The 27,703-nt window shown below is 43.8% G+C and overlaps 2 protein-coding genes across 2 annotated transcripts in view; one reads left to right on the forward strand and one right to left on the reverse strand.

Moving 5' to 3' along the window:
- The window catches only part of LOC139418947 (uncharacterized), a 349,701-nt gene that overhangs the window by 240,271 nt on the left and 81,727 nt on the right, over positions 1 to 27,703 (forward strand). The gene's annotated exons all lie outside the window — the stretch shown is intronic.
- On the reverse strand, positions 12,640 to 17,191 carry LOC139418931 (uncharacterized). Its single transcript, XM_071168718.1, has 3 exons — positions 16,690 to 17,191; positions 15,098 to 15,222; positions 12,640 to 14,396 (listed from the first exon to the last, which is right to left on the reverse strand). Exons 1-3 carry the CDS (start codon positions 16,967 to 16,969, stop codon positions 13,251 to 13,253), a joined length of 1,551 nt encoding a protein of 516 aa, XP_071024819.1. The 5' UTR covers positions 16,970 to 17,191; the 3' UTR covers positions 12,640 to 13,250.

Below are 27,703 nucleotides of genomic sequence, written 5' to 3' on the forward strand. Positions count from 1 at the left end.
GGCGTCATAGGTCAAAGGGTGTGGCTAAATAAAAACGGTATTTGCGCTGTTCTTTAAAATATACAGTGATGGAAAAATTACTCAATTTCCATACTTTAGTAAAAGTAAATGCTATATATCAAATTCCTTATATTAAGCAAACCAGACAGTACTCCAACACTCAGACATAATTTACAAATGCAGTATTTGTGTTTAGTGATTCCGCCAGGTCAGAGGCAGTAGGGATGTCAACCCCTTATATTGATATGTGCATGAATTGGACGATATTGCTGTCCTGTCTGAGCATTCTAAATTTAAGGAGTACTTTTTGACGTCATGAAATATGTATGGGAGTAAAACAGTACATATTTTCTTTAGTAATGTAGTGGAGTAAAAGTTGTCAAATATAAATTGTAAAGTACAGAGAAGAACGACTCAAGTAGTACTTTATAGTATTTTTTAAAACTTGTTTACTTACTTTACAGCACTGGAAAATGGGTACTGCTTATTACATTACACATCCAACCTCTTCAACGATTGTGTATTATATTGACAAGATATTCAAGTCTTACTAAAAATGGAAAGACTTGTCCATAGATTGGAGGAGGCGAGATCAGGTGGGAACATTCTAGCTAATGTGAAGGCAGATGCAAGTGCGAACGACAGGAGATCAAAGTTTATTGGTTTGTGTACACAATTTAGCAAATGATATAGCGAGCGCATCGAAATGCTTATGTTATTAGCTCCTAACAATGCAGTAAAATGTCAAACAAGTACACAAATAATAAAATAAAAAGCTAAATAGAGGACTGGTGGTGCTTTCAAGACAACTGGGGAAAAAACTCAAATCATGATGTTAGTGATCTAAAGGTTGAAAAGTCAGAGCACTAGAAGAGGCACGAGTTCTCAGACTTGGAATTCCAAGTTGGATGACCGCTCAAAACGATTTTTCCCAGTCTGAGCTCATTTTATTCTGAGATCTCAGTCTTCTTGAACGCTCTGAAGTGTGAAGTCTGAGATTTCCGAGTTCCCAGTTGTTTTGAACGTGGCGTCATCTTGGTATCTGTGCTATTATAGCGTATGTGACAGTATGGGCATGTTTTTAGTCTATGGCAGCGCCATTGAGGCTATCTCCATTTTAAAGTAGTACATTTTCTTCTTAATTGGCTGATTGCTTCCAACTCCTAGGAATCCCCACCCATAGGAATCCCTACCCAGTTGACTACTTTAAAAATGGTGGAAGCCTTCAATGGCAATGTCCATGCTAAAACGGATTATATCCATGATGAGTCCTCTATCTCTGACAACAGGCACAACTCTAATTTAACATAGTTTTTTGGATAAGTTGACAAAATTCCACGTGGGTCCACCCATCAGTGCATTCATAACCTAACAATTACGAAACTGATATTCAGTCAAATAAGCCTCATGTAGCAAATGAGCAATTACATGTTTTGTTAACTGAATTCAATGACAGGGTTTTGGCTATGCCAGCACACCAAACAAGTATGTATAATGTGAGAAAGACGGCATGCCCAGAGGCTCAACTGAGGGATTTAGTAATCCAAAAAACTCTTACTCCAAGACACTTCACATGATGACTATAATATGTCAGCTAAAGCCACAATGCTACGATTTCTCCCCATTGTGGACACTTATGTCTGGTAAGCTTAGTCAGGTAGGAGAAGCTCTTGTAACATAGTTTGCACTTGAAGGGCCTGTCCTGGGTGTGAACGGTCTGTTGCTTCTTCACATAGGTCGCCTAAGTAAAGCTCTTCCCACACGTGGGGCAGATGTACGGCTTGTCTGCGTCCGTCCTAATGCTCGACTCCAACGTTGAGACCCAATTACACCAGAGGTAGAAGCAGGAGTCACCACCAGGTGGTTAGTCTTTCAGCTCCCTCCTTGACCTCTTGCCATTGTTTGGATGTTGTTGGGATTGTGTGTTGTGTTCTAGGCTAGGTACCTCTCCTGGTGAACGCCCATCCTGACCTGGTCTGTATCGGTGCGGTAACCATGAGGTAGCTGAGGAAAGCTAGACCCAGGTCCAAGCCCAGGCTTTCTATGAACTGAGACACTAGGCACTTCCTGAAAGCCTACCACCAGGGGGTCTCCCACCACTCTCTGTGAAGGCTGAAGCCCAGGGTGACCTGCTCTGTTCATCATGGATACTGTGGTGTTTGCATCATAGGAACAGGAGGGTCTATCTCTATCAGCCCCAGGCCCTGCTTCATCCCTGCACTGAGACTGTGAAGAGAAGGTTCTGGGCTGCAGACTGGATCCCTGACTGGAGCCTCTGTCTCTCTGATGACCACCAGGACTGAGGTTGTTCAGTCCACCTGTCCATTGTTTTGTGTGGTGGTGATGGAGTTTTTATCCCTCGTGGTTTGTATTTTTATTTATTATGGATCCCCATTAGCTGGAGTCCAACAAAATTAAGGCAGTTCATACAATTTGAAAAACATTACAATACATTTACAGATTTCACAACACACTTTGTGCCCTCAGGCCCCTACTCCACAACTACCACATATCTACAGTACAAAATCCATGTGTGCGTACGTTATCGTGTGTGTGTATGCATATGTCTGTGCCTATGTTTGTTGCTTCACAGTCCCCGCTGTTCCATGAGGTGATTTTTTAAATCCATTTTTTTAACTCTAATTTTACTGCTTGCATAATTTACTTGATGTGGAATAGAGTTCCATGTAGTCATGCCTCTATGTAGTACTGTGCTCCTTCCATAGTCTGTTCTGGACATGGGGGATTGTGAAGAGACATTTTGTGGCATATGCATGGATGTCCGAAGTCGATCTCTCCTCCACTTTGAGCCAGGAGAGATTGACATGCATATTACTAATATTAGCTCTCTGTGTACATCCAAGAGCCAGCCGTGCTGCCCTGTTCTGAACCAATAGCAATATTCCTAAGTCCTTTTTTGTGGCACGACTGAACAGCAGTCCAGGTGCTACAACTATGGCCTAGGATCTTCCTTGTTGATAGTGCTGTTAAGAAGGTAGAGCAGCGCTTTATTATGGACATACTTCTCCCCATCTTAGCTAATGTTGTATCAATATGTTTTGACCATGACAGTTTACAATCCAGGGTAACTCCAAGCAGTTTAGTCACCTCAACTTGCTCAATTTTCACATGATTTAGTTGAGGATTAGGGTTTAGTGAGTGATTTGTCCCAAATACAATGCTTTTAGATTTAGAAATATTTAGGACTAACTTATTCCTTGCCACCCACTCTGAAACTAACTGCAACTCTTTATTAAGTGTTGGCAATATCAGTTGGTTTTGTGATGAATGATTCAGTAAATGATGGAGCTGACTTTGCCTTTTTTCCCAAAAATTTAATTTAAGGTGCTCCAAAGGTTTTTACTATCATTCTTTATTTAATTTATCTTTGTTTCATTGTGTAGTTACTTATTTTTATTCAGTTTAGTCACATGATTTGTCAATTTGCAATAAGTTTGCCAATCGGTTGTGGAGCCAGACTTATTTGCCATTCCTTTTGCCTCATCCCTCTCAGCCATACCATTTTTCAATTCTTCATCAATCCACGGGGATTTTTTTTTGTTGCCATTTTCTTAATGGGTACATGCATATTAACAACTGGAATAAGAAATTACATAACTGTCTCAAGTGCAGTGCCTGTTTGCTCATTACACACCACGGACCAACAGATATTCTTTACATCAGTAACACAGGAATCACTACAAAACTTCTTGTATGACCTTATACACTATAATAGGCCCAGCCTTTGGAACTTTGGTTTTCCTAGATATGGCTACTATATTGTGATCACTACATCCGATGGATCTGGATACTGCTTCAAGCACATTTCTGCAGCATTTGTAAAGATGTGATCAATACATGTTGATGATTTAATTCCTGTGCTGGTGTAACTACCCTGGTACGTTGACTGATAACCTGAACCAGGTTGCAGGCACAGGTTACAGTTTGAAGCTTTTGCTTGAGTGGGCAGCTTGATGAAAGCCAGTCAATATTTAAATCACCCAGAAAATATACCTCTGTTTACCACATGCATTTCACACATGTTATCCAGATACTGACTGTTAGCACTTGGTGGTCTATAGCAGCTTCCCAACAGAATGGGCTTTAGGTGAGGCAGATGAACCTGTAGCCATATTACTTCAACAGAATTTAATATGAGATCCTGGTTCCGACTCGGGACAGAAGTGCGAAGAATCCTGATCCTGGGTTTGTGGTCAGCCACGTCAGAGGTCCGGGCTCTCCCACCAGCAAAACCGGACAAATCCATATGTGTTGATTCAAGAATTAAGTACACTGCTCAAAAAAATAAAGGGAACACTAAAATAACACATCCTAGATCTGAATGAATGAAATATTCTTATTAAATACTTTTTTCTTTACATAGTTGAATGTGCTGACAACAAAATCACACAAAAATGATCAATGGAAATCAAATTTATCAACCCATGGAGGTCTGGATTTGGAGTCACACTCAAAATTAAAGTGGAAAACCACACTACAGGCTGATCCAACTTTGATGTAATGTCCTTAAAACAAGTCAAAATGAGGCTCAGTAGTGTGTGTGGCCTCCACGTGCCTGTATGACCTCCCTACAACGCCTGGGCATGCTCCTGATGAGGTGGCGGATGGTCTCCTGAGGGATCGCCTCCCAGACCTGGACTAAAGCATCCGCCAACTCCTGGACAGTTGGACAGTCTGTTGGTGGATGGAGCGAGACATGATGTCCCAGATGTGCTCAATTGGATTCAGGTCTGGGGAACGGGCGTGCCAGTCCATAGCATCAATGCCTTCCTCTTGCAGGGACTGCTGACACACTCCAGCCACATGAGGTCTAGCATTGTCTTGCATTAAGAGGAACCCAGGGCCAACCGCACCAGCATATGGTCTCACAAGGGTATGGAGCTCGCCAGAGGTAGCACATGGAGCTCGCCAGAGGTAGCCTGACTGCCATTAGTTACCGAGATGAGATCCTCCATGTGCTCGCCAGAGGTAGCCTGACTGCCATTAGTTACCGAGATGAGATCCTCAGACCCCTTGTGAGACCATATGCTGGTGCGGTTGGCCCTGGGTTCCTCTTAATGCAAGACAATGCTAGACCTCATGTGGCTGGAGTGTGTCAGCAGTCCCTGCAAGAGGAAGGCATTGATGCTTTGGGGTGTGCGGCCCCCCAAAGAAATGCCACACCATGACTGACCCACCGCCAAACCGGTCATGCTGGAGGATGTTGCGGGCAGCAGAACATTCTCCACGGCGTCTCCAGACTCTGTCATGTCTGTCACATGTGCTCAGTGTGAACCTGCTTTCATCTGTGAAGAGCACAGGGCGCCAGTGGCGAATTTGCCAATCTTGGTGTTCTCTGGCAAATGCCAAACGTCCTGCACGGTCTTGGGCTGTAAGCACAACCCCAACCTGTGTACGTCGGGCCCTCATACCACCCTCATGGAGTCTGTTTCTGACCGTTTGAGCAGACACATGCACATTTGTGGTCTGCTGGAGGTCATTTTGCAGGGCTCTGGCAGTGCTCCTCCTTGCACAAAGGCGGAGGTAGCGGTCCTGCTGCTGGGTTGTAGCCCTCCTACGGCCTCCTCCACGTCTCCTGATGTACTGGCCTGTCTCCTGGTAGCGCCTCCATGCTCTGGACACTACGCTGACAGACACAGCAAACCTTATTGCCACAGCTCGCATTGATGTGCCATCCTGGATGAGCTGCATTACCTGAGCCACTTGTGTGGGTTGTAGACTCCGTCTCATGCTACCACTAGAATGAAAGCACCGCCAGCATTCAAAAGTGACCAAAACATCAGCCAGGAAGCATAGGAACTGAGAAGTGGTCTGTGGTCACCGCCTGCAGAACCACTCCTTTATTGGGAATGTCTTGCTATTTGCCTATAATTTCCACCTGTTGTCTATTACATTTGCACAACAGCATGTGAAATGTATTGTCAATCAGTGTTGCTTCCTAAGTGGACAGTTTGATTTCACAGAAGTGTGATTGACTTGGAGTTACATTGTGTTGTTTAAGTGTTCCCTTTATTTTTTTGAGCAGTGTATAATGTTTTGGTTCAACTGATATACAGAACTCAGTCACAGCAATGACACAAAAATAACCAAGTCAGTCAGCACAGAGTCAATTTTGTATTTAATTTCATCAATGTACTTTTACTGCACAAAACTATACCTGTGGCAAGTAGAATAACTTTTCTCACTATGGTAACACTTTACATTTTCTGTAAATCTGGTACCCTCCCTTTGATAAAATTAATTTTTGAATACTTTGGAGAAGGTTTAACATTACATACATCTTCAGTACTTCATATCAATTAAACATGAATTAAGGCACTATAATTTCCTCATTATAAAACACCAGCATCAAACAACAGGACAAGGTTGTCACTTTTCATCAGTGAAGCATTTTTACAGACACCATCCATCACCATATCATCTACTCTGCCTCATCATACTCATTCACCTCATCCAGTTCCATATAGAGTACCACAGTATGAGTCATAATACCCATATAACCTAGCGGTCAAACAAGTACATTTTTCCAGTTGTTTTTCCACCATTCATTTTCCCCATAGGGGATATAAGAAACACTACAAATAAGGGCTGTGTTTCGTGTAGACTTACCCTGACATGACGTTTTGATAACTGTAAATCTCTCTAGGACAAGGTGACTTAATATTTTTGCCAGTATTTAACCCCCCAAAATAAATTGCTAATGTGGCTATCATAAAGAACTACAAATGCCATGATGATCTGGACGAGACTGCTGAATTGAGGCAAAGGTAAGAATCTATGGATTATCTATCTAATGTTAGCTAAATTTAGTCATGAATAAATTGGCTACATTTCTTTAAATTTACAATTCTGTGCACTGTCTTCTGCAAGTTTTAAATGGACACAAACTAGTTAGCAAAGGTGTCAGCTAGAGAAGGCTTTGCAGGGATTTGTAGTCTTGCATGATGTCTACTTTGATGCTAATTAGCATTTTAGAATCTGAGAGTAAATAGGGCTGAATATATTGATAAAATTCACCTTGTCCGAGAGAGATTTACATGGTTATCAAAACGTCACCCCACGGTAAGCCTACACGACACAGTCCTTATTTTAAGTGTTTCTAAAATCAAAAATGAATGGTGGAAAAATGATTGGAACCATTTCCCATCCACTGACCTCTACTATTTAGCCTCTGATCCTGGCCTGCTCAGTAATGTTGTCCCCCTTGGATCTTGGCTAAACCTGTCTAGGAATCCAAGATGGCCACCCAGTGTCCTCTGTTAGCCTCCAGCCAACCACCTGCAGGAAGAGATTCCAAAATAGACTTTATAAGCATGGCAGTGAAAAGTCTACATATGGAGTTTTATGGAAAAAAATAGCCAGGTGCATCACTATTCCCATTGAAGTATATCTATTATGTCCTGTATATGTATGTCTCCCTTACCTAGCTCCTCCATCTTTAGTCCACTCAGCAGATCAATGCTCTCTGGTCTGTTGTCCATTGTCTCCTCTTTGACTAGCAGCAGATCAGGCTTCCCATCCTCCAAGTCTAAGAGGTACAGAGTGAGAGGATGTTGGATCAAGAAATCTGATATGAGCACCCTGCTATGGAGCATCTTCTCATTGGGCAATGAAAAAAAAGGTAAGGGCATGGATCAGAAAACCAGTCCGTATCTGGTGTGACCACCATTTGCCTCATGCAGTTTATACATCTCCTTCGCATAGAGTTGATCAGACTGTTTATTGTGGCCTGTGGAAGGTTGTTCCACTCCTCTCTTCAAATGTCCGAAGTTGCTGGATATTGCCGGGAACTGGAACACGCTATCATACACATCAATCCAGAGCATCCCAAACATGCTCAATGGGTGACGTGTCTGGTGCGTATGCAGGCCATGGAAGAACTGGGACATTTTCAGCTTCCAGGAATTGTGTACAGATCCTTGCGACATGGCATTATCATGCTGAAACATGAGATGATGGTGGCTGACGAATGGCACGACAATGGAGCTTGTCTCAGGAGCTTGACTCAGGAGCTTGTCAAAGTATCTCTGTGCATTCAAATTGCCATCGATAAAATGCAATTGTGTTCCTAACTTATGACTGGCAATACCACAACCCCACCGCCACCATGGTGCACTCTATTCACAACGTTGACATCAGCAAACCGTTCGCCAACACGACGCCATACACGTGGTCTGTGGTTGTGAACCGTTTGGACGAACTGCCAAATTCTCTAAAAACGACTTTGGAGACGGCTTATGGTAGAGAAATTAACATTCAATTCACTGGCAACAGCTCTCGAGGACATTCCTGCAGTCAGCATGCCAATTGCACGCTCCCTCAACTTGAGACATCTGTGGCATTGTGTTGTGTGACAAAATCGCACATTTTAGTGGCCTTTTGTCCCCAAGCACAAGGTGCACCTGTGGAATGATTGTTGTTTAATCAGCTTCTTGATATGCCACACCTGCCAGTTGGATTATCTTGGCAAAGGAGAAATGCTCAATAACAGGGATGTAAAGAAATTTGTGCACAATATTCTAGAGAAATAAGCTTTTTGTTATATATGTTACATTTCTGGGGTCTTTTATTTCAGCTCATGAAACCAACACTTTACATGTTGTGTTAATATTTTTGTTCAATATGTTTTGGTTATAACTGTCATGTTTATGCAGAATAGGATGAGATCAGATGTGATGTACACTAAAGAGTCTCAATGAGAAAAGTATTTGAATTAAGTCCCATTTTGTGTTTATTAAACATAAACAAGTTTTAAACAGACCATATGAAAACGACACATACATATGTCTTTACTACAAATCTGCATGATAAACTGCCTAAATGTTTTCAATAAAAGGTGTCCGTCCTGGGGGAAAAAAACAAGTAGTTGAACGGAAGTAATAAAAAAGGCATTTGTGAACATCATTATAGCCTACACAGTACAAACACAATATGTAACAGACTTTTTAGGCGTACAGTGCATATCGAAAGTTTACACCACCTTTAACTTTTTTTCACATTTTGCATCCTCAAAATTAAATATAAAAAGGAATTAAATTACATTTTCCTGCAGATCTACACAACCTTCTCCAAATTTTCAAGTAAAAGAAAGTTATAGAACGTTTACCAAATTAAGAAAAAAATGGATAAGTCTCCACCAATCAGTTAATACTTAGTGGAAGCACAAGGCTGCAATTATAGCTGTGAATAACTTGGAATAAGATTCTACCAACTTCGCACAACACTATATCCATTGTTGTCAAAATTGGGAATCATTGGACAGCCATATTCAAACCTTGTCTCCGATTTTTTTAAAGCTGATTTAAGTCACTACTGAGACTAGATCACTCAGAAGCTCTCAGCACCTCTGTGTAATTGTCCCACAGAAAAATAAAACCCTATCCCAGGGTTTTCAGAAGACTGAGGTGAGTTTCTTTGCTCGTTTCATATTTATTTTTTATCATAAATTCCCTAGTCCCTGCCGGTGACATAACCATAACATGATGCTGCCATCACAATACTTGAATACAAAGAGATCAACAACATTGCACTTACATTACATTTTTGGCCTGAATTTAAAAAAATAGAGGGTTGTCTCAAATCAAATACAACAGAGTGAAGCCCTCTCTATTTAAGTATTGTGGTGGCAGCATCATGTTATGGGTATGCTTGTCATTGGTAGGGACTGGGGAGTTTGTCAGGATCAGTGGTGTAAAGTACTTAAGTAAAAATACTTTAAAGTACTACTTAAGTAGTTTTTTGGGGTATCTGTACTTTAGTATTTATATTTGACAACTTTTACTACAATAGTAAAGAAAATAATGTACTTTTTACTCCATACATTTTCCTTAACACCCAAAAGTACTTGTTACATTTTGACAGGAAAATGGTCCAATTCACACACTTATCAAGAGAACATCCCTGGTCATCCCTACTGCCTCTGATCTGGCGGACTCACTAAACACAAATGCTTTGTTTGTAGTAAGCCCCTGTTTCCCTTTAAATAAATAAATAAACAAGAATGTGTGAATTAGAAATTAACACTTTTACTTTTGATACTTAAGTACATTTAAAACCCAAATACTTTTAGACTTTTACTCAAGTATTATTTTACTGGGTGACTCAATTTTACTTGAGTCATTTTCTATGAAAGTATCTTTACTTTTACTCAAGTATGACTTGAGTACTTTTTCCACCACTGGTCAGGATCAAAACAAATATGAAAGGAGCTACAGTGCCTTTGGAAAGTATTCAGACCCCTTGACTTTACACATCGATACCTCACAGCTTTATTCTAAAATGGATTAAATAAAAAAGAAAATCCTCAATACTCAATGATGAAGCGAAAACCGTTTTTTAAAATGATTGCAAATGTATTAAAATAAAAAAAATGCCTTATTTACACAAGTATTCAGACCCTTTGCTATGAGACTCGAAATTGAGCTCAGTTGCATCCTGTTTCCATCCTTGAGATGTTCCTACAACTTGGAGTCGACCTGTGGTAAATTCAATTGATTGGGCATGATTTGGAAAGGCACACGCCTGTCTATATACAGTCGTATGAAAAAGTTTGGGCACCCCTCTGAGGCTGCATAATAATTTACTCTGTCATCACAAAAAATTATCACAGTGGCATGCCATTCATTTTCTAATAAAAGCTGAGTACTGGGGTATTGTCCAGACAAAGATTTTTAGTGTAGCAATATTAAGTTATGATATTAAATCAGATGTGAAAAATAGGCTATGCAAAAATGTGGGCACCCTTATCATTCTGTTGATTTGAATACCTGTAACTACTTAGTACTGATTAATTGGAACACACAATTGGTTTGGTGAGCTCATTAAGCCTTGAACTTCATAGACAAGTGCATCCAATCATGATAAAAGGTATTTAAGGTGGCCAATTGCAAGTTGTTGTTCTATTTGACTCTCCTCTGAAGAGTGACAACATGGGGGCCTCAAAACAACTCTCAAATGACCTGAAAACAAAGATTGTTCAACATTATGGTTTAGAGGATGGCTACAAAAAGCTATCGCAGAGATTTAGGCTGTCAGTGTCCACTGTGAGGAACATAGTGAGGAAATGGAAGACCACAGGCACAGTTCTTGTTAAGGCCAGAAGTGGCAGGCCAATTAAAATATCGGAGAGGCAAAGGCGAAGGATGGTGAGAACGGTCAAAATCAGCCCACAGACCACCTCCAAAGACCTATAACATCATCTAGCTGCAGATGGTGTCACTGTGCATCGTTCAACAATTCAGCGCACTTTGCACAAGGAGAAGCTGTATGGGAGAGTGATGTGGAAGAAGCCTTTTCTGCACACACGCCACAAACAGAGTCGCTTGATGTATGCAAACGCACATTTGGACAAGCCAACTTCATTTTGAATTAAGGTGCTGTGGACTGATGAAACAAAGACTGAGTTATTTGGTCATAACAATTGATGTTATGCATGGCGGCAAAAGAACACAGCGTTCCAAGAAAAACACTTGCTACCCACAGTAAAATTTGGTGGGGGTTCCATCACGCTGTGGGGCTGTGTGGCCAGTGCCGGTACTGGGAATCTTGTTAAAGTTGAGGGTCGCATGGATCCTACTCAATATCAGCAAATTCTTGGGAATAATGTTGAAGAATCAGTCACAAAGTTGAAGTTACGCCAGAGCTGGATATTTCAACAAGACAATGACCCAAAACACTGCTCAAAATCTACCCGGGCATTTATGCAGAGGAACAAGTATAATGTTCTGGAATGGCCATCCCAGTCCCCAGACCTGAATATCATTGAGAATCTGTGGGATGATTTGAAGCGGGCTGTCCATGCTCGGAACCATCAAAACTAACTGAACTGGAGATGTTTTGTAAGGAGGAATGGTCCAAAATACCTTCATCCAGAATCCAGACACTCATTAGAGGCTATGGGAAGCATCTAGAGGCTGTTATTTTTGCAAAAGGAGGCTCTACTAAATAGTGATGTGATTTTTCTATTGGGGTGCCCAAATTTATGCACCCATCTAATTTTGTTTTGATGCATATTGCCCATTTTCTGTTAATCCAATAAACCTCATTTCACTACAGAAATATTACTGTGTCCATCAGTTATTTGATAGATCAAAATGAAATTGCTGATCCAAACACACAATTATTTATAAATGGAAATCATGGAAATTGTCAGGGGTGCCCAAACTTTTTCATACGACTGTAAGGTCCCAAAGTTGACACTGCATGTCAGAGCGAAAACCAAGCCATGAGGTCGAAGGAATTGGCCGTAGAGTACCGAGACAGGATTGTGTCGAGAACTCCACCAATCAGGCCTTTTATGGTAGAGTGACCAGAAGGAAGCCACTCCTTAGTAAAAGGCACATGACAGCCCACTTGGAGTTTCCAAAAAGCATCTAATGGACTCTCACACCATGAGAAACAAGATTTTCTGGTCTGATGAAACCAAGATTGAACTCTTTGTCCTGAATGCCAAGTGTCACATCTGGAGGAAACCTGGCACCATTTTTCAGCAGCAGGGACTGGGAGACTAGTCAGGATCGGGGGAATGATGAAAAGAGAAAAGTACAGAGATGATGAAAATCTGCTCCAGAGCGCTCAGGACCTCAGACTCGGGCTAAGGTTCACCTTCCAACAGGACAATGACCCTAAACACACAGCCAAGACAACGCAGGAGTGGCTTCGGGACAAATCTCTGAATGTCATTAAGTTGCCCGGACTTGAACCCGATTGAACATCTCTGGAGACCTGAAAATAGCTGTGCAGCGACGCTCCCCATCCAACCTGACAGCTTGAGTGGATCTGCAGAGAAGAATCTGAGAAACTCCCCAAATACAGGTGTGCCAAGCTTGTAGAGTCATACCCAAGAAGACTTGAGGCTGTCATTTCTGCCAAAGGTGTTCAACAAAGTACTGAGTAAAAAGGGTCTGAATACTTATGTAAAAATGTGAAATTTCAGTTGATTTTTAATACATATACAAAAATTTATAAACCTGTCTTTGCCTTGTCATTGTGGGGTATTGTGTGTAGATTGAGGGAAAACAACAATTTAATCAATTTTAGAATAAGGCTGTAACGTAACAAAATATGGAAAAAGTCAAGGGGTCTGAATACCTTCCAAATGCACTGTAGGCACTGTATATACTATGTACTCTATACACACTATGTATACACCTTATATATCACACAATATCTGGATATAATATTCTGCCCAGGAATATCCAAATGCATCTGTGGATATTTTATGATGACAACTAAAATGAATCTTTGTCTTTTGATATAAAAGTGTTTGTTAGAGTGGAGTGTTTTTTCTGCTGGTGTAACCTGAGGTAGCTCTTCTCTGAGAACCTCTTCCCACAGTGTGCACAGGCAAAAGGCCTCTCTCCCGTGTGGACCCTCTGGTGCCTCTTCAGGTCACCAGCCTGGGCAAAGCGCATGTGGCACTGGGTACAGCTGAAGGGTTTCTCCCCTGTGTGGACCCTCTGGTGCCTCTTCAGGGTGCATGCCTGGGCGAAGCGCATGTGACACTGGGTACAACTGAAGGGTTTCACCCCTGTGTGGACCCTCTGGTGGATGTCCACCTTCTGGGGGCAGCTGAAGCCTTTGTTACAGAACATGCAAAGGAACCGTTTCTCTTTACCATTGCCCGATGTGGCTCCCTCTCCTCGCGCCTTGGCCATTTGTTCCCTGTGTGAATCGGAGGGCCCCATCGACATGGATAATGGATCGTGTGTAAACGTGTGTAAAGGGGAGTGGGTCATGACATTTAGATTTGTCTCTAAGCTTTCCTTGTAGTCTAAGAAGTCAATGGTGTTGCCTTGTGAGTGTCCTTCTCCTAAGTGAGTTTCGTATGCATTCCATGTCAGAGGAGCGTCGCCCTCCACTTTCACAGTCACCTCATCTACAACCAGGCTCTCCCCTTTCTTATCTAGGCACCCTTCAGAGTATCCACTACTACTGTACTGGCTCCAGTCCACTTTCATTGGATTAGTCTGTGCATCTAATACCACAGGCATGTCACCAGGTATCATCTCTGTAGTGTATGAACAGGATGGGTCATTGACAGTCTGTAAAGTGTCACCTGAGTCCCGATGGGACAGAACAGTTCTCGGGCTTGTATTGCCATAAAGTAAATACTCTGAGCGTGGAGCAGGAGGACAGCCCAGTCGGTTCAGCCCCGTTAAGGTCTTGGTGTCTGTCTCTGACTTGAGGATGGCGTTCAGCGTTCCACTGACCATGATGCTGCGTCGGGTCCTGGACTGCTCTTGGGCGGTGGTGGGGTTCTCCGTGGCTACAGGGGGCGCTCCAGCCGCTCCAGTCTGGATGTTTCTACTGTGCCGTGGGTCCACCTCTCCTTCAGACTTTTCCTGCTTGACCCCAGGACCTTCAGCCTCTGCAGACTGACAAAAGAAGAAAGGAGGTTATTACCGGTACATAGGTTGAATTGGATAACAATGTCGTAGGGAAGTCTCACAAGCTCCCTATGGCAGATAAATAAGGATGTAAGCAAGTGAATAGCTGAGGGGAGCTTTTCTGAAATAAACTGGCCACATTTGATTTACAAAGTAACTAATCTATTTATTTATTTTTTTGAATTTTACCCCTTTTTTCTCCCCAATTTCGTGGTATCCAATTGTTGTAGTAGCTACTATCTTGTCTCATTGCTACAACTCCCGTACGGGCTCGGGAGAGACGAAGGTTGAATGTCATGCGTCCTCCGATACACAACCCAACCAGCCGTACTGCTTCTTAACACAGCGCGCATCCAACCCGGAAGCCAGCCGCACCAATGTGTCGGAGGCTACACCGTGCACCTGGCAACCTTGGCTAGCGCGCACTGCGCCCGGCCGCCACAGGAGTCGCTGGTGCGCGATGAGACAAGGACACCCCTACCGACCAAGCCCTCCCTAACCCGGACGACGCTAGGCCAATTGTGCGTCGCCCCACGGACCTCCCGGTCGCGGCCGGTTACGACAGAGCCTGGGCGCGAACCCAGGGACTCTGATGGCACAGCTGGCGCTGCAGTACAGCGCCCTTAACCACTGCGCCACCCGGGAGGCCGGCAAAGTAACTAATCTTGATGTAACACTATTATTATAACCTCTATAACATGATGGGTTGTGTTTCCTATCCCCTCATCAACAGTGATTGGTTGGTCATCTCTCCATGTATTGTGTCCTGCTGGCTTCACAAAGTTCCTGTGGCCTCCAGTGTGATGTCCTTCACCTGAGAGAGTGATTGGGGGAAAAGAGGTGGTTAGGTATACTGTATACTATTGACACTGTCTAGAATTGGCAAGGATGTAAGGTAACACTTCACAACTTCTTAATATACTATTTATAGATAGATAGATGGATTGTGTTCCATGCATCACATTGTTTTCATTTAGTAAATAACCGGAAATGCAGTAAATCAATAATCTGGTTAGAATATGATATTGTGTCTATGCGCAAGATAGCCCTCGGAGTGTGGTGTCAGGAAAATAACCTCACATTAAACGTCAACAAAACAAAGGAGATGATTGTGGACTTCAGGAAACAGCAGAGGGAGCACCCCCCTATCCACATCGATGGGACAGTAGTGGAGAGGGTAGTAAGTTTTAAGTTCCTTGGCGTACACATCACAGACAAACTGAATTGGTCCACCCACACAGACAGCATCGTGAAGAAGGCGCAGCAGCGCTTCTTCAACCTCAGGAGGCTGAAGAAATTCAGCTTGTCACCAAAAGCACTCACAAACTTCTACAGATGCACAATCGAGAGCATCCTGTCGGGCTGTATCACCGCCTGGTACGGCAACTGCTCCGCCCACAACCGTAAGGCTCTCCAGAGGGTAGTGAGAGCCCTCCAGGACACCTACACCACCCGATGTCACAGGAAGGCCATAAAGATCATCAAGGACAACAACCACCCGAGCCACTGCCTGTTCACCCCGCTATCATCCAGAAGGCGAGGTCAGTACAGGTGCATCAAAGCAGGGACAGAGAGACTGAAAAAACAGCTTCTATCTCAAGGCCATCAGACTGTTAAACAGCCACCACTAACGTTGAGTGGCTGCTGCCAACACACTGACTCAACTCCAGCCACTTTAATAATGGGAATTGATGGAAATTGATGTAAAATATCACTAACCACTTTAAACAATGCTACTTAATATAATGTTTACATGCCCTACATTACTCATCTCATATGTATATGTATATACTGTACTCTATATCATCTACTGCATCTTTATGTAATACATGTATCACTAGCCACTTTAAACTATGCCACTTTGTTTACATACCCTACATTACTCATCTCATATGTATATACTGTACTCGATACCATCTACTGCATCTTACCTATGGCGTTCTGTACCATCACTCATTCATATATCTTTATGTACATAGTCTTTATCCCTTTATACTTGTGTGTATAAGGTAGTAGTTTTGGAATTGTTAAGTTAGATTACTCGTTGGTTATTACTGCATTGTCGGAACTAGAAGCACAGGCATTTCGCTACACTCGCATTAACATCTGCTAACCATATGTATGTGACAAATACATTTGATTTGATTTTTAAATCAGGTGAATTGTTGCATACTATCCAAAAACTGACCAAGACCCAACAAATATGCACAGGGGAACGGGGCGACAGGCACTGGGCTCTATATAAAAGTAGACACCCCGCGCAGCCTCCGCCAAAATGTACCTTTTGCCTTTCCTCTGTATCTGTCGAGGATCTTGACACTACTGGGACTGGCGAGGACGCGCTCTCGCATTGTCCTCTCTGCGCGGTCCCGTGCCACCTTAATTTCCAGTTGCTGTAGTTTCCTCCGCAATGCCTTGTTTTCTTTCTGGCTTTGAGTTATTTCCAAACGAAACACTGCATAGTCGTCATCTACGAGTTTACAGATCTCTGCCACGGCTGCATTCGCTAGCACCTCCATGATGGATGCCATTTGACTGTGAAAAGCCATACAGTTAGCCATTTTTAGCTAACGTTAGCAGCTAGCTAGCGTTACCTAGTTCACATCCAAGTCCTGTCTCCAATGAAATTTAAATAATAGCTGGAGTAAGCATGTGATGCTATGCGGTTAAATTAATCTTATTTTGAGTTCCAGGGTGTTAAACATCTAACAACAATTAAAAAAGCTAACATGGAAATTGCTCTTGGTGACGACACTTTTTTTTTTACTACGGTTTCTTCGTTTATGGTGTAATGGCGGTCCACAAACAACCCTTAGAGGTGCATGCCGCCACCTACTGTACTGGAGTGTGTAGTCATTCACAGTTTACAAACTAAAATAATAAATAAACAAACATTAAGAAAAAACTAAACCGTCCTACCTTATCCTGTACTACAAAGAAAATAAAAAAGAGCCATACATGATCTTTGAGTCTTGGTCCACCCACTTTTAGACGGCCTTGGACTCGGTGTCCCACCTGTTCTGCCACACATATATCACAATGCCTCTAATCTTACATTTGGCCAGTGGAGGCTGGTGGGGGGAGCAATAGAAGGACGGGCACATTGTAATGGTTGGAATGTAATGAATTGAGGGTATCAAACAAATGGAAACCACATGTTTGACTCCGTTCCATTTATTCCATTCCAGCCATTACAATGAGCTTGATCTCCAACAGCTCCTCCCACCAGCCTCCACTGTATGTTCCAAGATGGCGTGGCAGTGAGGACGTGTTTGTTGTTGTCCTGTGTAAATGTTATGTTTTCTCTCCATCTTTTTTGTATTTATTTCAATGTATTTCAATCACTTTTTTTCATTTTTAAATTAAATATACCTTCCGGCAACCTGCATCACGCAATGTGATACGGATCTGCTATTTTTAGACCTTGTAGCTAGAACCTCCATCAGAAGCTAGCCATCAGAAGCTAACCAGCTAATTAGCTACTAGATATTTAGTCATTGTTAGCCACTGCTAGCGGCCTTTACCTTTAGCTCAGACACCAGCCGCTTTTAGCCTGGATAATACCTGTCAGTCTTCACAGCGCAATATCAACCCTAAGCATATCGGACTGCTTTTCTCCACTACATCACCAGATTCCTGCCGTAAGCTCTGGACCATTACACCGGATCATCGCAGCTAACTAGCTGCTACCGAGTGGCCCAACCCTGAAGCAAGCCTTGAGCCAGGCCCATCTCCCGGACTGCTCAGTGGACCCTATGATCACTCGGCTACACAGCTGATGCCTCCCGGACTCTTCACTAACACGACTAGAAGCCACTACATCACCGGATTCCTGCCGTAAGGTCTGGACCTTTGCACCGGATCATCGCAGATAGCTAGCTGCTACTGAGTGGCTATAGTGGCTAACGCCCTTGTCCCGAAGCTAACACCAGTTAGCCTCGAGCCGAGCACATCTCCCTGCTAGCAAACGAAATTACTCCAGCTACAATAACTATTTTGCCAATTGGCCTGGACCCTTTGTCGACACGGAGCCCCGCCGATCCATCACGTCTGGTCTGCCGACGTAATTCTGTCTGATGTGCCCTCAACCGGCCTTTGCCGGACGTCGGTGAAGACGCTTCTGCTAGCCCCGGCCTGCTAACTTTATGAATACTGTGTCTCCCGCTCGCCTAGCGTAGAAACGACTACGTAACGACTTCCCTGTTTCATCTATTGCGGTTCACTGGACCCTATGACCACTTGGCTACATAGATAGCCTGCAAAGTTCTGTCATACTTTACAGGTCTATGCCCAAACAGTTCGAGCTTCTAATTTAAAAATGAATCTCTCCAGAAATAAGTCTCTTACATCTTACATCACCTGTTATAGACCCCCCTTAGCTCCCAGCTGTGCCCTGGACACATATGTGAATTGATTGCACCCCATCTATCTTCAGAGTTTGTTCTGTTAGGTGAACTAAACTGGGATATGCTTAACACCTCGGCCGTCTGACAATCTAAGCTAGATGCCCTCAATCTCACACAAATTATTAAAGAACCCACCAGGAACCCACCAGGTACAACCCTACATCTGTAAACATGGGCACCCTCATAGATATTATCCTGACCAACTTGACCTCCAAATACACCTCTGCTGTTTTCAATCAGGATCTCAGCGTTCACTACCTCATTGCCTGCATCCGTTATGGGTCCACAGTTAAACGACCACCCCTCATCACTGTCAAACTCTCCCTAAAACACTTCTGCGAGCAGGCCTTTCTAATCGACCTGGCCTGGATATCCTGGAAGGATATTGACCTCATCCCATCAGTAGAGGATGCCTGGTAGTTCTTTAAAAGTAATTTCCTCACCATCTTAAATAAGCATGCCCCTTTCAGAAAATGTAGAACTAAATGTAGAACTGTAGCCCTTGGTTCACTCCAGACCTGACTGCCCTCGACCAGCACAAAAACATCATGTGGCATACTGCACTAGCATTGAATAGTCCCCGTGATATGCAACTTTTCTCGGGAAGTCAGGAACCAATACACACAGTGAGTTAGGAAAGCAAAGGCTAGCTTTTTCAAACAGAAATTTGCATCCTGTAGCTCTAACTCCAAAAAGTTTTGGGACACTGTAAAGTCCATGGAGAATAAGAGCACCTCTTCCCAGCTACCCACTGCACTGAGGATAGGAAACATTGTCTTAATCCACGATATTTGAGAATGTCAATAAGCATTTCTCTACGGCTGGCCATGTTTTCCACCTGGCTACCCCAACCCCGGCCAACAGCTCTGCACCCACCCGCAGCTACTTTCCCAAGCCTTCCAGCTTCTCCTTCACCCAAATCCAGATAGATGTTCTGAAAGAGCTGCAAAACCTGGACCAGTACAAATCAGCTGGGCTAGACAATCTGGACCCTTTCTTTCTAAAATTATCCGCCACCATTGTTGCAACCCCTATTACTCCTAAAGATTGGAAAGCTGCCGCGGTCACCCCCCTCTTCAAAGGGGGTGACACTCTAGATCCAAACTGTTACTGACCTATATCCATCCTGCCCTGCCTTTCTAAAGTCTTCGAAAGCCAAGTTAACAAACAGATCACTGACCATTTCGAATCCCAACGTACCTTCTCCGCTGTGTAATCTGGTTTTCGAGCTGGTCACGGGTGCACCTCAGACACGCTCAAGGTACTAAACAATTTCATAACCGCCATCGATAAAAGTATTGTGCAGCCGTCTTCATCGACCTGGCCAAGGCTTTTGACTCTGTCAATCACCGTATTGTTATCGGCAGACTCAACAGCCTTGGTTTCTCAAATGATGGCCTTGCCTGGTTCACCAACTACTTCTCAGATAGAGTTCAGTATGTCAAATCAGAGGGCCTGTTGTCCGGATCTATGGCAGTCTCTATGGTCTCTACAGGGTTAAATTCTCGGGCTTTTCTCTGTATATATCAACGATGTCGCTCTTGCTGCGGGTGATTCCTTGATCCACCTCTACGCATACGACACCATTCTGTATACTTCTGGCCCTTCTTTGGACACTGTGTTAACAAACCTCCAAACGAGCTTCAATGCCATACAACACTCCTTCTGTGGCCTCCAACTGCTCTTAAATGCTAGTAAAACTAAATGCATGCTCTTCAACCGATCGCTGCTCGCACCCACCCGCCCGACTAGCATCACTACTCTGGACGGTTCTGACTTAGAATATGTGGACAACTACAAATACCTAGATGTCTGGCTAGACTGTAAACTCTCCTTCCAGACTCATATTAAGCATCTCCAATCCAAAATTAAATCTAGAATCGGCTTCCTATTTCGCAAAACAAAGCCTCCTTCACTCACGCTGCCAAACATACCCTCGTAAAACTGACTATCCTACCGATCCTCGATGTCATTTACAAAATAGTGTCCAATACTCTACTCAGCAAACTGGATGCAGTCTATCACAGTGCCATCCGTTTTGTCACCAAAGCCCCATATACCACCCACCACTGCGACCTGTATGCTCTCGTCGGCTGGCCCTCGCTACATATTTGTCGCCAAACCCACTGGCTCTAGGTCATCTATAAGGCTTTGCTTAGTAAGCTCCACCTTATCTCAGCTCACTGGTCACCATAGCAATACCCACCCGTAGCACGCGCTCCAGCAGGTATATCTCACTGGTCATCCCCAGTGCCAACACCTACTTTGGCCGCCTTTCCTTCCAGTTCTCTGCTGCCAATGACTGAAACGAATTACAAAAATCGCTGAAGTAGGAGACTTATATCTCCCTCACTAACTTTAAGCATCAGCTATCTGAGCAGCTTCCGATCGCTGCACCTGTACACAGCCCATCTGTAAATAGCCCATCCAACTACCTACCTCATCCCCATATTGTTTATGTTGACTTTTTTTCTATTTTTCACAGCAGTATTTATACTTGCACATCATCATCTGCACATCTATCACTCCAGTGTTAATTTGCTTAATTGTAATTGCTTCGCTGCTGTGGCTGATTTATTGCCTTATATCCTTACTCCATTTGCACATACTGTATATAGATTTTTCTATTGTGTTATTGACTGTACTTTTGTTTATCCCACATGTAACTCTGTGTTGTTTTTTTGTCGCATTGCTTTGCTTTATCTTGGCCAGGTCACAGTTGTAAATGAGAACTTGTTCTCAACTGGCCTACCTGGTTAAATATAGGTGATTATTTTTTAAGTAGGCAGAGACCCAGCAAAATCACACTACTACACCCAGTCTCCTGATTTTCCATAGCAATATTTATGTCTCCAATAGTTGCTCCTATTAGATTTGCCAGATGATAAAACTATTCAATAGAGACAGGGAATTCCGTTTACTTCTTCTTCTTTGAGTTTTTATTGGCAGACTACACCAAAAAGATGTATTGCCGCCATCTACTGGGTGAGGTGAAAACTGGGAGACTTTAAAGGGATAGTTCATGCTAAATCTATATATGGCTACAACCATATTAGCATCGTAAGTTTTCATGAGTGGAAACAGCTGAACTGATGTTAGCAAAGCTGCTCTGCAAGCCGCAACCTCCTCCCGAGTGGCGCAGTGGTCTAAGCTGAGGCGCCACTACACCCGTTACCGGGAGCCCCATCCGGCGACTCACAATTGGCCCAGTGTCGTCCAGGTTAGGAGATGGTTTGGCCGGGTGGGTTTTCCTTGGCTCATCGCACTCTAGCAACTCCTTGTGGCGGGCCAGGCACCTGCCTGCTGTCTTCGGTCGTCAGTTGAACAATGTTTGCTCCGACACATTGGTTCTGCTGACTTCCGGGTTAAACAGCATGGCTTGGCGGATCACGTTTCGGAGGATGCATTTCTCAACCTTCGCCTCTCCTGAGCCCGTTGGGGAGTTGCAGCAATGAGACCGGAAGAGTGGCAGCAGCTAATGGGGATCCCTAATAAAATACAAATAAAAACTTTTAATTGGATAACCAGTTGGAGAAAAAAAAACGCATTTTGGTGGTTCGCAGGGATTTACAACAAAATAAATGTACTCCTTCAGTCGGATTCAAATGTTTTCTCAGATCCCTACACAGACTCTGGAGCTTGGGTGGGGGGAACATCTTCATTCAATATTCCCTGTAACGATTCAGCCGTGAAGTCCTAGAGCGCTTCCGTTTACTTCTTCTCCTTTGAAGTTTTATGGGATACCACAACTATTGCAATATTGCCTCCACCGACTGGATGGGGTGGGTAAAAAAATACAAAAAGTACATCCACACACAATACTAATGAAAAAAACAAAACATTACAAAAATCATCCCACAACCCAGTATCATTCATCCTTTGTGCATTGTTTTCCAGGAACATTCTAGTTCCGACAATGCAGTAATAACCAACAAGTAATCTAACTAACAATTCCAAAACTACTGTCTTGTACACAGTGTAAGGGGATAAAGAATATGTACATAAGGATATATGAATGAGTGATGGTACAGAGCAGCATAGGCAAGATACAGTAGATGGTATCGAGTACAGTATATACATATGAGATGAGTATGTAAACAAAGTGGCATAGTTAAAGTGGCTAGTGATACATGTATTACATAAGGATACAGTCGATGATATAGAGTACAGTATATACGTATGCATATGAGATGAATAATGTAGGGTAAGTAACATTATATAAGGTAGCATTGTTTAAAGTGGCTAGTGATATATTTACATCATTTACCATCAATTCCCATTATTAAAGTGGCTGGAGTTGAGTCAGTGTCAGTGTGTTGGCAGCAGCCACTCAATGTTAGTGGTGGCTGTTTAACAGTCTGATGGCCTTGAGATAGAAGCTGTTTTTCAGTCTCTCGGTCCCAGCTTTGATGCACTTGTACTGACCTCGCCTTCTGGATGATAGCGGGGTGAACAGGCAGTGGCTCGGGTGGTTGATGTCCTTGATGATCTTTATGGCCTTCCTGTGACATCGGGTGGTGTAGGTGTCCTGGAGGGCAGGTAGTTTGCACCCGGTGATGCGTTGTGCAGACCTCACTACCCTCTGGAGAGCCTTACGGTTGAGGGCGGAGCAGTTGCCGTATACAGCCCGCCAGGATGCTCTCGATTGTGCATCTGTAGAAGTTTGTGAGTGCTTTTGGTGACAAGCCGAATTTCTTCAGCCTCCTGAGGTTGAAGAGGCGCTGCTGCGCCTTCTTCACAATGCTGTCTGTGTGAGTGGACCAATTCAGTTTGTCTGTGATGTGTATGCCGAGGAACTTAAAACTTGCTACCCTCTCCACTACTGTTCCATCGATGTGGATAGGGGGGTGTTCCCTCTGCTGTTTCCTGAAGTCCACAATCATCTCCTTAGTTTTGTTGACGTTGAGTGTGAGGTTATTTTCCTGACACCACACTCCGAAGGCCCTCACCTCCTCCCTGTAGGCCGTCTCGTCGTTGTTGGTAATCAAGCCTACCACTGTTGTGTCGTCCGCAAACTTTATGATTGAGTTGGAGGCGTGCGTGGCCACGCAGTCGTGGGTGAACAGGGAGTACAGGAGAGGGCTCAGAACGCACCCTTGTGGGGCCCCAGTGTTGAGGATCAGCGGGAAGGAGATGTTGTTGCCTACCTTCACCACCTGGGGGCGGCCCGTCAGGAAGTCCAGTACCCAGTTGCACAGTGCGGGGTCGAGACCCAGGGTCTCGAGCTTGATGACGAGCTTGGAGGGTACTATGGTGTTGAATGCCGAGCTGTAGTCAATGAACAGCATTCTCACATAGGTATTCCTCTTGTCCAGATGGGTTAGGGCAGTGTGCAGTGTGGTTGAGATGGCATCGTCTGTGGACCTATTTGGGCGGTAAGGAAATTGGAGTGGGTCTAGGGTGTCAGGTAGGGTAGAGGTGATATGGTCCTTGACTAGTCTCTCAAAGCACTTCATGATGACGGAAGTGAGTGCTACGGGGCGGTAGTCGTTTAGCTCAGTTACCTTAGCTTTCTTGGGAACAGGAACAATGGTGGCCCTCTTGAAGCATGTGGGAACAGCAGACTGGTATAGGGATTGATTGAATATGTCCGTAAACACACCGGCCAGCTGGTCTGCGCATGCTCTGAGGGCGCGGCTGGGGATGCCGTCTGGGCCTGCAGCCTTGCGAGGGTTAACACGTTTAAATGTCTTACTCACCTCGGCTGCAGTGAAGGAGAGACCGCATGTTTTCGTTGCAGGCCGTGTCAGTGGCACTGTATTGTCCTCAAAGCGGGCAAAAAAGTTATTTAGTCTGCCTGGGAGCAGGACATCCTGGTCCGTGACTGGGCTGGATTTCTTCCTGTAGTCCGTGATTGACTGTAGACCCTGCCACATGCCTCTTGTGTCTGAGCCGTTGAATTGAGATTCTACTTTGTCTCTGTACTGACGCTTAGCTTGTTTGATAGCCTTGCGGAGGGAATAGCTGCACTGTTTGTATTTGGTCATGTTACCAGACACCTTGCCCTGATTAAAAGCAGTGGTTCGCGCTTTCAGTTTCACGCGAATGCTGCCATCAATCCACGGTTTCTGGTTAGGGAATGTTTTAATCGTTGCTATGGGAACGACATCTTCAACGCACGTTCTAATGAACTCGCACACCGAATCAGCGTATTTGTCAATGTTGTTGTCTGACACAATACGAAACATGTCCCAGTCGTGGTCAGCTTTTCCGAAAGGGGGACGGGGCAGGGCCTTATATGCGTCGCGGAAGTTAGAGTAACAATGATCCAAGGTCTTTCCACCCCTGGTTGCGCAATCGATATGCTGATAAAATTTAGGGAGTCTTGTTTTCAGATTAGCCTTGTTAAAATCCCCAGCTACAATGAATGCAGCCTCCGGATAAATTGTTTCCAGTTTGCAAAGAGTCAAATAAAGTTCATTCAGAGCCATCGATGTGTCTGCTTGGGGGGGATATATACGGCTGTGATTATAATCGAAGATAATTCTCTTGGTAGATAATGCGGTCTACATTTGATTGTGAGGAATTCTAAATCAGGTGAGCAGAAGGATTTGAGTTCCTGTATGTTTCTTTCATCACACCATGTCACGTTAGCCATAAGGCATACGCCCCCGCCCCTCTTCTTACCAGAAAGATGTTTGTTTCTGTCTGCGCGATGCGTGGAGAAACCCGTTGGCTGCACCGCCTCGGATAGCGTCTCTCCAGTGAGCCATGTTTCCGTGAAGCAAAGAACGTTACAGTCTCTGATGTCCCTCTGGAATGCTACCCTTGCTCGGATTTCATCAACCTTGTTGTCAAGAGACTGGACATTGGCAAGAAGAATGCTAGGGAGTGGTGCACGGTGTGCCCGTCTCCGGAGTCTGACCAGAAGACCGCCTCGTTTCCCTCTTTTTCAGAGTCGTTTTTTTGGGTCGCTGCATGGGATCCACTCCGTTGTCCTGTTTGTAAGGCAGAACACAGGATCCGCGTTGCGAAAAACATATTATTGGTCGTACTGATGGTGAGTTGACGCCGATCTTATATTCAGTAGTTCTTCTCGACTGTATGTAATGAAACCTAAGATGACCTGGGGTACTAATGTAAGAAATAACACGTAAAAAAACAAAAAACTGCATAGTTTCCTAGGAACGCGAAGCGAGGCGGCCATCTCTGTCGGCGCCGGAAGCTGTGTTGTGTGTCCTGTGTATGTGCTAGTGGGTCAGAATGAACTCAGAATGAACTTTTAAAGTTCCCTTTGTCTCGGTCGAGAGGAGGAGATTCATTTTTTAAGCAATGAAATGACGTCATGTTATTGTATATAAACTGTTGCTCGTGGTAACGTGGCAGCATTACCTATCATTGATAAGACTGCTCTCAGTCTATTTTATGCAAACAAGAATCTTACAAATTCTCATAAAATAGATTAAGGGAATTCAATTAATGAAAACACATTGGTATATATAAATTACAGTAACACCAGCTTACCTCGATAACCACGAGAGAGCTAAGGTTTCAGACGATTGCTGAATTCTTAACCATACCACGTGGTGGTACAGGGAGGAGGTGAGGGCCCTCGGAGTGTGGTGTCAGGAAAACAACCTCACACTCAACGTCAACAAAACTAAGGAGATGATTGTGGACTTCAGGAAACAGCAGAGGGAACACCCCCCTATCCACATCGATGGAACAGTAGTGGAGAGGGTAGCAAGTTTTAAGTTCCTCGGCATACACATCACAGACAAACTGAATTGGTCCACTCACACAGACAGCATCGTGAAGAAGGCGCAGCAGCGCCTCTTCAACCTCAGGAGGCTGAAGAAATTCGGCTTGTCACCAAAAGCACTCACAAACTTCTACAGATGCACAATCGAGAGCATCCTGGCGGGCTGTATCACCGCCTGGTATGGCAACTGCACCGCCCTCAACCGTAAGGCTCTCCAGAGGGTAGTGAGGTCTGCACAACGCATCACCGGGGGCAAACTACCTGCCCTCCAGGACACCTACACCACCCGATGTCACAGGAAGGCCATAAAGATCATCAAGGACATCAACCACCCGAGCCACTGCCTGTTCACCCCGCTATCATCCAGAAGGCGAGGTCAGTACAGGTGCATCAAAGCTGGGACCGAGAGACTGAAAAACAGCTTCTATCTCAAGGCCATCAGACTGTTAAACAGCCACCACTAACACTGAGTGGCTGCTGCCAACACACTGACACTGACTCAACTCCAGCCACTTTAATAATGGGAATTGATGGGAAATGATGTAAATATATCACTAGCCACTTTAAACAATGCTACCTTATATAAATGTTACTTACCCTACATTATTCATCTCATATGCATACGTATATACTGTACTCTATATCATCGACGGTATCCTTATGTAATACATGTATCACTAGCCACTTTATACTATACTATGCCACTTTGTTTACATACTCATCTCATTTGTACATACTGTACCCGATACCATCTACTGTATCTTGCCTATGCTGCTCTGTACCATCACTCATTCATATATCCTTATGTACATATTCTTTATCCCCTTACACTGTGTACAAGACAGTAGTTTTGGAATTGTTAGTTAGATTACTTGTTATTACTGCATTGTCGGAACTAGAAGCACAAGCATTTCGCTACACTCGCATTAACATCTGCTAACCATGTGTATGTGACAAATAAATTTGATTTGATTTGATTTGGTTAAACTCAGACTATCGAACCGACAGAATGAGAACAAATCTTTGATACTAATTACTAGTCTGCAGCTAGGAATTCGGTACCAGTGAACGCGAAGACCGACAACCGTCGAAACCTCTATACTATTACAACAATGCTGAATGTTACTCTGAACTAACCATTCTAACCACGGCAGAGAGAGAGAGGGAGGACAAACTCTCCAACAGAA

Source organism: Oncorhynchus clarkii, chromosome 10 (assembly GCF_045791955.1).
Source record: "Oncorhynchus clarkii lewisi isolate Uvic-CL-2024 chromosome 10, UVic_Ocla_1.0, whole genome shotgun sequence".
NCBI classification, from domain to species: domain Eukaryota; kingdom Metazoa; phylum Chordata; class Actinopteri; order Salmoniformes; family Salmonidae; genus Oncorhynchus; species Oncorhynchus clarkii.